Source organism: Taurulus bubalis, assembly GCF_910589615.1.
Source record: "Taurulus bubalis genome assembly, chromosome: 17".
NCBI lineage: Eukaryota > Metazoa > Chordata > Actinopteri > Perciformes > Cottidae > Taurulus > Taurulus bubalis.
The window spans coordinates 11,225,756-11,237,543 of NC_136605.1; the positions used below are offsets into that span (position 1 = coordinate 11,225,756).

General features: G+C 39.3%; 1 protein-coding gene across 1 annotated transcript; it reads left to right on the plus strand.

Moving 5' to 3' along the window:
* Window positions 1-6,075: 6,075 nt before the first annotated feature.
* On the plus strand, window positions 6,076-8,214 carry lpar2a (lysophosphatidic acid receptor 2a; the record flags this gene model as incomplete). The annotated part of the gene is made up of 3 exons (XM_079233656.1): window positions 6,076-6,826; window positions 7,462-7,724; window positions 8,075-8,214. The coding sequence occupies 3 exons, from the start codon at window positions 6,076-6,078 to the stop codon at window positions 8,165-8,167; spliced, it is 1,107 nt and encodes a 368-aa protein (XP_079089782.1). The 3' UTR covers window positions 8,168-8,214.
* Between the last annotated feature and the right edge of the window lie 3,574 nt (window positions 8,215-11,788).

The following is an 11,788-nucleotide window of genomic DNA, read 5'->3' on the forward strand; positions in this document are numbered from 1 at the left end:
TGCATCAAATTTTGTTCAAATTCACTGTCAACAATACACAATAACAAAAACAAAACAAAAGTTTAGAAACGGAAATCTCTGAAATAACAGTTTTGATTTATCTTTGTTCTTGTTCGATAATAGTTGATGTGCGTTATGATTCTTGTTCTTGACATTGCTTGGACCGGGGATGGGTTGAAGTCTGACTGCGTCTCGTCCTCTTCACTCGTCTCTGTTATGGTGTTTTTTTTCTCCAGTGCCTGTATTGTATTGCAATTCTCGTTGGCTTATATTACACTTCGAGGGGGTTTAGAAAAGGGGCCAGGTCAGGATTGGGTGGTGTAATATTTGAACGGGGAGGGAGATTTTTTGAAAGAGTTTGTGTAAAAAAATAAAAATTAAAAAAAGGTAAAGACAGCGTTTTATATTTTACCCGTTGTCAATATTCGGGTTTTAAATTTAGTTTTAGCCGGACTTCTGAGTGTACACATCTGAAAAACTACTTTCTAATTTTGTTCCATCAGCAGATTTTAGGTAGATGTGTTTCAGCGTTGCCACACTAGGGTTTGAGTCTGGTCTGTGAGTGTGACTGTGTAAATTTGGACGGCTGTGTGACTGTATGTGTTTTGTTATTGTTAATTTTTTTTGTTAGTGTGTGGTGCAGGAGGCATTTTCTCCGATGCAGATAAGCATTCTATTGATGAGAATAAACAGATGAACCGTACTTCAGGAGAACTTGTTTCAGTGCTTAAGTCACCTTTTTAATTTCTATGAAGTCCACCATATATGAAATATAGAATTTTTATTGTTAGACTGGTTTTGAAAGGATTAAAAAAATAATAATTCATTCCTTTTTAGCCTTTTTCTTTTCTTTTCTTTTTCACAAAAACTGTTCATGTGCCATGAGTTCTACAGAGAATGTGCTGACCCGCAGCTCAGCCCAGAGTTTGCTTTATTCAGGTATTTTATTTTGTGTTACATTTGTTCTGTTTTGGGGGTTTTGTTCAAACATTTTCCTCGACTTATTGTTTGGTATGTGAGTGATCTATCGAGGTCTCTGATTCAGTCTGTTATGATCATTGAATAAACTCATCTCTTTTATAGAAAATAAAAAAATATACTAAATTCAGGGTTTTTTTAATTTTATTTTTGTGAAAATGCCTCTTGGACCCGGTAGCTCACCCGCTGTCATTCAGCAGCATTCAAGACGGACCTTCATTGTCATGCTTTTAAGTCTGAAACAACATTGCTACATACACATTTATATGAAAGCAAGCTATACTATGACATTTTATGAGATACTATAGTATTAATTCTTAAGACGTACATTCTTTTTTATACATTGTTGTACATTTTTTAAGACATACAAAACATTTTCTTAAATACATCCTATTCTTTTAGATTTCATAACCTTTTTACTACATACTATGTAGTAAGTACTACAGTACTTTGTTGTAGTACTTTACGTCAGACTAATGTTTATTTCTTAATAAAGATAAAAGTACAAGTGAGCTTCTCTCAGTTAAGGAAGATCATGATGTGGGACCAATAGCCCTGTCCTCAGTTTTACAGGAACAGCAAATTACCTCTATTAATATATTGTTTATATATATATATATATATATATATATATATGTATGTATATATATATATATATATATATATACACTACCGTTCAAAAGTTTGGGGTCACCCGGACACATTTTCAGTTTCTTCGCAATTTTTCGCATGGAATAGCCTTCATTTCTAAGAACAGACTGGCGAGATTCACATGAAAGTTCTCTTTTTCTGGTCATTTTGAGAGTATAATGGAACCCACACATGTGATGCTATGCATAGGAAGGCCAGTTGCATAGCTTCTCTAATCAGCATAATTGATGTTGCACATCAAATTAAACATAAGAACCTGGGCTACAATAATTAGTCAGCCATTTAAACACAACTCAAACACCAACTAAAATAATTATTAAAATATCATAATCATAATTTTGTCATGAGTCAGCCCACTCGGCATGTTTCCGGAACTAGTAACCCGTAGCTCAGTGCTATCAGATAAAAACTGATAGCAAAAAGCAAGACAATTCCACACAGATTCCAAATATATTCACCAAATCCATCTGCTCCAAAGCATCACCGAGATATGAACCAAAGAACACAGCAACATGAATTGCCTGATCGCTTTACAGTCAGCAAATGCTACCTACCTTTGTTGATTAGAAGAAAAACACATTTTCCCCGGTAAATCCACACTGATATAAGTGTATTGAACACCATAAGTAATATACAAGTGAAATATAAGGTTTGGTACATGAGAAAATGAAAATGGCACAGATGGTGCCCAAATGTGCCCAAATGCAAATTTTTGAGACCTCGCCTGAATTCTGTCTGTACTAAACCCTCTCTAACTTTGTTCTGATTCACTTTTTAAAATTAAAACTTTGCAGAGAGACTGTTTGTGATATGATTTGGGAGAGCTTTAGACCTTACTGCTGCATCATTTCAAAGAGATAAGCATCCTGAAAGTGTTTTTTTTTTAATAGGCGGACCGGAAACTTCTATTTTTGCTTTGTTTCAATCTTTATTTACTCTTAACCAGGAACATATATACTAATATTTACACATCTGAACAAAAGCTTGCAAGGGTTGCCTTTGTTATAACACCGAATTATTAAAATAGCCCTTGTGGTTGCAGAGATGCACCCATTTTAGTTTGGGTATGTTAATTCGAGCAAAATCCTAAAAAAATACCTTGGTTTTTAACCAGACGTTTCCACCTAGAATAGTCATTTACCACATTAACAATGTATAGTGTATTTCTGATGATCTTCATTGAAAAAAAACAGTGCTTTTCTTTGAAAAATAACGACATTTCTAAGTGACCCCAAATGTTTGAATGGTAGTGTAATGGCACTCTCCCATATATATATATATATATATATATATATATATATATATATATATATATATATATAAAATCAGCATTAAGTGTAGGAATATGACTTATCTAAATATAAATGCACGGATATAGACAGCTAAAAACAGGCAACAACACCGAACAAGCATTTGATTACTAAACCATGTGACATCTTCGAGTAGCTGTGCTCTCCATGTTTCAGTCTTATATAATAACTCATATAGTCAACTCCGACCACAGTGCTATATCATTCTTTAGATCAGTGGTGACTCACCGAACCCCAAGGGTCACTCTCAGGGGTTCGGCAGGGGTCAAGACACACACAGTATAGCCCGGTTCACACTAGCAATGTCGGGCCGCAAAACACAATTTTTCTTCTTTTCATCACATTGATTTGCAGTAAATATTATATATATATATATACACAAGTACCAGCTGCAGTGTTACTGTACAAGTACAAGCTGCAGCATTACTGTACAAAGGGTTCGGTGAATGCACTGATGAAGCTTGCAGGGTTCAGTACCTCGAATAAGGTTAAGAACCACTGCTTTAGATAAAGTTTCTACATTATGACGATGTGATTTTGTCAGAGGGGCGAAGACACTGACAACAGAGTTGGAACAGAACAGGTAGATGTTGAATGAGTATGATAGTGCAGTGATGATGGTGCACTGATAATATAGTAATGAAGGCAAAAATGGGACTCACAGATAAGAATAAACCAACTGTCATTATTTATTGCCTCGTGATTAACACATGCTCACTCTTCCATGTAGGAATGTTTGGTTCTAAAATGACACAAATATAACAAGTATACAGGAAGTATATAACTAGGTTGCAAATTAACCATGAACATTAAATATCAGAGAAAATAAACAGCATTAAATACGTCTGTATCAATAACCTAGATCAGAGACACAGGTAAATGTAACTAAATGTATGGTTTAAATACACTTATACTACCATCTACTGGTAGAAAGGGTAAACACCTGTACTCTGCGTTCACTCGAGAAACAGTCCAATACCGTGGAAAAATATATGAGTGCTAACAACAACAACTATGCACACAAAAATGACTTTAATTAAACTATATTATTTGACTACAATCCTTATATTGCCTTGGCTTTTATTTTGACAGACTCGTACATCCGGGTCACCTGCCTCGATTTGCGTCTGTCTTGAAAAGAAAAAAACAAAAGAAGGATTTGCAAAAAATTAAATTGGCTTGTTATTTGAGTTCGGTTCACTCGTATTTTCGTTTTTGGATTCAGACGAAAACAACCAAAGTCCGGTTGTGCTTTTCCGTCGAAAAACACATTTCTTTATTTTCGTTTTTTCGACTAAACTATAAAACAAACTATCAGAACGTACATGGACCCACCTGGAGGTAAACAAGACATTTACAGAAGTAATAATTGGTTATAGGAATGCATTACATTGCTCATATATATTGTTTGGTGACAGCATACTAGATACCAACCTATTTAATGTAACGCGATGTAATGTAGTTATTCACGGTCACCACAAGAGGGCAGCAGATGCTCGTGAGTCTAGACGTGTGCATGAGAACAGTGTAAGTTGTAAACATATACAACTAGCATCAAGGCATACACTACTATTTGTTATGTCATACCGTACTATGACTTTTGTAATTACTTTTCGTATACTACAACTTTTGTATGACATTTTTTATGGAATAATATTCTCTGCCATTTTTTGTGGCATACTATACTATGGTATTTTATACTATCGTAATTGTCAGTGTATTTTCTTGACGTGCTATACTATGGCTTTCAATTGATATTTAACATTTTAGACACTACTATTTATGACTGATGATTTATGTGTTGGAAACTAATGTCATGTTGAAGCTCCTCACTGTGACCACAGTAATTAAAAAGGGCAGTAAATACACATATTCCACCAGCCCAAAAACAGACAATAAAACGATATCAACTTTTCCGGCAAATACCTTTAAAATAAAAGTACCAAAAGACACCTGTCCAACGCTGCATAATGTTCCGTACTTTCAGATGATATAATATTTGCACTGTGTTGACTATAATTCTACTTACTGATTCCTCAAAAAAACAACTATTCGCGTTTATTTGCACTGATCTCTCAGTGTGTGTTATGTTCTGTTGCCTTTTGTACGCTCTTCCTTAAAACAAATCACTAAGAGAGAAACCCACTGCGAATATTGTTTTTTCCGATATTTCAGGCTGCACTTGAGGGCAGCACGGCTACCTGTCTGTCGGGTGCAGCTGATCTGAGTGAGAATAATTCAGAGAGGCGTCGACTTCGATCGGAAGTCACCCGAGACAGAAGCTCAAAGACTTCGTGTTTCATCAAACTCTGCTTCCATGTCGGGGCTGTCTGGATGGAGGCGACTCTGAACACGGCGGTAGGTTTCACCTCATTGTTTTGTTCTGTGGAAAGTCTAAACAAACACTCACCGTTTAAAGATGAGATATATCCAGTTTGAACACAAAGTTTTGTAAATATGTCTCTTTATTGTTTAGATGTTGTTGCCCCAGAATGAAGAGTAAACCTGTGTTAAATTGATGGAGCATCGACTGCTCATCACATATTACTCCACCAAATGGTTTCAGCTGTTCAAAGTCTGAGGGTTTGCTAGTTTCATTTCTTTTATTGGAAACTGAATCGGCCACGTTTAAATGTTGCACAGTTGGAGCAAAAGCAATTTGAAGATCACAATTGGATCCCTGTGAAATTGTGCATTTCTTTACATTTACATTATTTTTTATAGATTAAACAATTGATAAAGAGTTAATTCACCTCCAATTCTTTTTGTTCATCTTTACAGTAGCACATATGTCTTTTGAAATAAAGTGTGTATGCTGCTATTGGTGATTATCTGTGTCCTGATCATACTGAAAACCATATATAATATATCAAGTTATCTGTCGACAGCGAGTGACTCAACGTCCACAGTTAAGTATAATAATGTCTTTCCAATATCGAAAAATATATTTACTATAACACTCAATGTATAATTTGTGAAATAAGAGGATTAAACTGTTATGATTAAATTGCACATGGTGAATATTGAAAGTGTACTGAATGGAAAGCCTTTACTGCATAAATACAGTCTTATACATTACCTGTTGTTGCACCTCTTAGGCTACAAACCCTCACATGTCAGCGTTGTGTGTGCAGGTATGGCCACGGAGAGCAGTGCGTGGAGTACCTGCGACTACAGCCACAACGTCACCTTCTTCTACAACTGGGTGGGCAAGAAGATCAGCGTAGCGTGGACGACGCAGGACTTTGTGGTGATCGGGCTGGGCTTGACGGTATGTCTCATCGTGGTCTTGGCCAACCTGCTGGTGATGGCGGCCATCTTTATGAACCACCGCTTCCACTTCCCCATCTACTACCTCCTGGGCAACATGGCTGCAGCAGACCTGTTCGCGGGCATCGCCTACGCGAACCTGATGTTGCACACGGGCCCGTGGACCAGCACGCTCTCCAAGGAGCAGTGGTACATCCGTGGGGCTTTGATCGACATCAGCCTGACGGCCTCCGTGGGCAACCTGCTGGCTGTCGCCGTGGAGCGCCACCAGACCATCATCACCATGCAGCTGCACAGCAAGATGACCAAACGGCGCGTGGTGCTGCTGATCGTCTGCATCTGGGCCGTGAGCATCATCATGGGCCTGGTGCCCTCCACGTTTTGGAACTGCGAGTGTGATCTGAACGACTGCTCCACCGTCGCTCCGCTCTACAGCCGCCGCTTCCTCGTCTTCTGGGCCGTTCTCAACCTGCTCACTTTCTTCGTCATGGTGGCCATGTACACTCGCATCTTCGTGTATGTGAGGTACCAGACGGGCCACACGTCTCTTCACAGCACGGAGATGCGGCACAGGCAGACTGTCGTCAACCTGATGAAGACCATCTCCATGGTTCTGGGTGAGAAGCTGGTTTGTGTGCGAGCAGCCACTGCTGGATGTTAGTTGTGGGTCAAAGGTCAAGTTTGTATGGTTAAAATTAACCGTCTCGCTCTGAAAATACACATCTGGACTGTTTCTACAAAAGATTAGGGAGCTTTTATTTATCGTTTCAGTTTCTCTCCTAATGTTCTACAATTTCTCAGAAAGTATGAATGTTTAATGGCTTTAACCTTCATTCACCTTCCTGCCTACTGTGGGAATTATGTATTTTGAAGGTATCAATACTAAATGTGCTCAAGAGATGTTGCGTATTCGGCTGCATGATAGACAACCTCCCATTTCTCCTTAAACCAGTTTTGCAGCTCTAGCCTGGTTTGTTTGTCAAACCTTATCTGATAACCACATTCTTTTTGATTGTTGAGATTCATCAAAATCGCATTTCTCGTCATAATCCTCCTCTGGGCTCATTTCCTGGAGGCAAATATCTTTTTAACTGGCAGTTAACCTTAAAATTAAGCAATCAAAGTCCCAGTATGACCTAACAGCTGCACTTTGAGACAATTGGTGTCATATTACATTTCTGTGTCTGTGGAAGATTTGAGTTTATTGTTGTTGACTCTTTCCTCCCCTCATTACCCGCCCACACATCTGCAGGCGCCTTCGTAATCTGCTGGATGCCCGGCCTCGTGACGCTCCTGCTGGACGGGCTGCTGGGTAAAGCCGGCCACGCCAACGCCTTTGAGAAGTTCTGCTTGGCGATAGCGGAATGCAACTCTCTGGTCAACCCCATCATCTACTCCCTGAGAGACGACGAGATGCGGAGGACGTTCAGGTGGATCTTGTGCTGCTTGTGTCGGCGAGGTGCCGACCAGCAGAGGAAGCCGTCGCCGGTCGAGCTCAACGCCCCACGGCCCGAGGTAAAGCTGCTCTCCAGCCTGCGACTGTAAACCCCCAAAGCGCTTAAAAACCGGCTCAACTCCATGTTTGTCCGTTTAACACAACAGGCCCAAATTCTCTCTTTCGTTTCGCCCTCTCAATGAGTCATGCAGGCGTTCACCTCCCGCACCAACGAACAAGCTGATTTAAATCAAACATATCAGGTTTCTTGTACCGGACGCAAGTTAGAACAAGTAAATTCCTCAGTTTCGTGACTACTTTTCTCGTAAAAGTGTCTGAAGGGTCAAACTGAGTCAAACTGAATATCCTAGAAATGGATAACATATTTTTCCTTTTGTCCTGTAACGCTGAGTAGGTTTTTTGTCTACAGGAAACTCTTGGCTGTGTCCAGAAGTTAGACGATCCGGCCGTCTGTATGGAAACAAACCATAAAGAAGACAGCTGGACAATGCCGGGGGTATGATGGCCTTCAAAATAAACAATCTTAACCTTTACTGTCCTCTAACCAGCACACGTTGTATACAATTAATTGATTCTTTGCATTTGTGAATTGAATGATAAAAAAATATATAAAGACGCATCACTTGAAAATGATTTGTTAGACAAATGCTTCCATCTCGATCAGTTCCTACGTCTGACAGACTCACATTAATCATCAGATGGTGCAATCTCTCCTTTTATTACGTTTGACTATCACAAGAGCATTTGTGACAAATTATAAAATGAAACACTGCTAAAATCTGAAATCAAATACTGAGAAGAAAAGAAAAAAAAGAAAAATCACACTAAATCATTTTATTATTTTTCTAATAAGAACACTACAATTTGTCATATTCTTCCTTTTTGTTTTACTCTTTCTAGAACAATTCTAAAGTTGAGGTATAAAAGGAGTTCATACAGACTCACAAGTCTGAAAACAGTGGGGGTTATATACAAGAGAAATGGAAAGACAGAGGTAGAGAGAGGGGTAAATACAAGGGAAAGAGGCGAGATACAAATATACTAATAAAAACAAATCTAAAAGGTTTCAGAAACCATTTGGTGCTGTAGAAGTAATTCAGTCAAATGTAAAAGTAAGTTCTGTTTTATATTTGCAGATCAGTTGCAAAAATCCAGGCGTTAGTCTTGAATGTTTTTGCTGTATGTATTTTCAACGTGAGTGTGGAGCGACAACCTGTAGAGCAGACGCTTTATTGTGACGGTCTGCCTCTCTTCCTGCTTCAGCGTGTCGCAAGAATTAGAAAATACATTGAATTAAGTTGCCAATTAGTATCTAGTCAAATTCCTCACACAAAATTCAGTATTAACTTCCTCTCAGTTGTATGCAAAAGTACTACTGGCATATTTTCATAATATTCCAGATTCATAAATCAGACTAGAATACATTTTAGCTTCTGGGATTAACATCTGGATATTTAGTTTAGTTTTAGCCACTGTCTATCCAACAATTTCAAAACTCATTTTGCCACTCCAACAGAAGGTAATGATCTCCAGCAATATTTTCAACATATATAAAAAATTAAAAAAAGATTTACAAGCACAAATGGGTGAATATTTGGGAAAGTGTGGAAAAGGTAGAAACTGAAGGGAAGGAGGTCCATAAATCGACATGGCAAAATACACCAAATAATGTTCATCGGAGAACCTCAATTGATACAATTGTCTTTCCACAGCACCAAATGTTACACCTGTAAACCCTACATTGCCACCCGGTTATGTAACAAAAGACCTAAATAATATTCAAAATTGATAGTTATCGTGAATCCTGTGACACAAAGGCCAAAATAAAACTGGCATCTCAACCAAAAACATCAAAGTTTATAAAAGAAGAAAAAATACTGAAACATTACACAAACTGTACAGTGACATCCATTACAACAGGTAGAAAAAGGAGGGGGCATGATAATTTGGTGTGGCGATAACGTTATTCATAAGATACAGTCGTATGAACGGCGATGAGTAACAAAACCAGTAATTAGATGTGGGATATCACGTGACCAGCTTATAAGATCAAGTTTTGATCTGTAACATATGGTAAGTCTCGACTGACACTTAAATCTTCATAAGGCTTTTACCTTACTATCAAAATGCTTTGTTATTCACATAACTGTTAATGTATAAAAAAGTTCCAAAGAATTAAAATCCCCCAAAAAATGTAGCAGGTTTGTCTCAAACACCAGTTAAGAGTTCACTACACCAGTGTTGCCTCTTTTTTGGAAACAGAGGAGAGAGAAGCCCTTGCCCAATCGGCCGTAGCACTAAAAACTAAGTATTTGTGGTTTTACCAGACTGTGTTAGAGGAGCATACCTTCTATGCTCACAATCAAATTACAGGTGCGATATGACAGTCCTCACATGGCCCGCCCTCCCTCCAATGACACCCCACAGCAAACCCCCCCCCCCCAAAAAAATCAAATCAACTTGAGGCATGACAACACCACACAGAGAGACACAGATACAAATATAATTCCCTCCTCTCCTCAAACTGAAAAGGTGGCCGTGCACCAACTTTAGAGAGACACAGAGTAGCATTATTACATTGCTGAACGTGGCATTTTTGGTTTTGGTACAACAGAAGGTTGGAGTGTGTTGCCTCGGGCTCACAAGCTTAAATGTTTTCAAGATGGGGAGATCTCAGCGGAGCCCCAACTGGTGTGTCACTGGCTGGTGGAAGCACCCCAGTCTCTATAATGCTTACAAAGGTGAGAGGGCACCAGCCGGTTTGACTAAGACATCCCAAGAACACTGTACACACGCCCACACAGAGACACACACATCATAGCAATACATGATGCACTTTTTCCTTTTTGGTCTGACTGTAATTATACCCTTTTATTATTTACTTTTTTGTTAATAAAAACGAAGCTAAAAACTTGAAAAGTTAAATGAAAACAATAATATCACGCCTAGAAGTCCTACATGCATGGAAGACAGTCACTTTTTCTAAATTCATGTCACGTTTGTCCCAATAACACATCAATGCCCCACAATCTTTCCACCTTTCTCCTAACGTCATTTAGATGCTTTATTGAGCTCATTTTTGGTGGCGGCTGGTGCATTCTTGGTGAAACAGCATTAGAAAATAGCCTACAATCAAATAAACTAGTGGACAAAAAGCAAGAAGTAAAGTCTACAAGCCGTCTACCAACACCCCCTATTGGTTAGCAACAAAAAGGGCTATTAGTTACATCCACTCAACCAAAGATATTCTCCTCTCTGCCCTTTCCTCCTCTCACCAGCCCTATTATCACCTGCCCGTCCTAGTTTAGAACAGTGATCCCCTTCACTACCCTTTCACAGGTAGAGACACCCATAACAAGGATGCTAACTGTTGTGCTCGACACGTCTTTCATGTCAGCGCACCATGAAAACGACTGAAAAGTTGCGGTGTGTGTTATGGAAGCGGGGTGCACATCTCAATTATTCACTTTGTTTAGATCAACAGAATGAAACATCGAGCTATAAAGGACTCGAGGATACGTCAGTGTCTTGTGTTGAGTTGGCAGAGGGTGATCTCGGGGGAACAGATGTTGACAACTACTCGGGCAGCACTTTGGTAAGAGCAAGGTGAGCAGATCTCCCTGGTGATCCGTATCTACAGTTTGGCTGTCAAACGCCAAGGCTTCAAGAGATACAGGCAATCACACACAGTTTTCCAAAGCAAAGGGTCGAGTGCAGAGGTCAACGGCACATGGACAAGCAGTGTGAGTACTGTGTGAAGTTAACGTGCATATACACAATGTACAGACATCTTGATCATCTACACAGCTGGGTCAGTGGTTTTCAAAAAGTCCTTGATAGTAAAGATGTTTTCTATCTGTCTCAGCATCAGGAAGCTCCATCCCTCTTAATTCTGAGTTAAGGAGCTTCTAGCATTGAAATGGAGCTGTGGGGTGGAGGGAGAACTCCTCCTAAATACTGTTCGGCTGTCCTGTGTTCCAGCACAGTGTGTTTATGAAATGCGAGCACAGCCGTGTGTGGCTGTCCAGTTGAGAGACGAGGAAATAGAGAAAAATGAAGACAGAGGATGGCGGTCGGAGCAGACCACGGTGGGATTGAAGTGATGTCAGGGAGAGCCACAGAA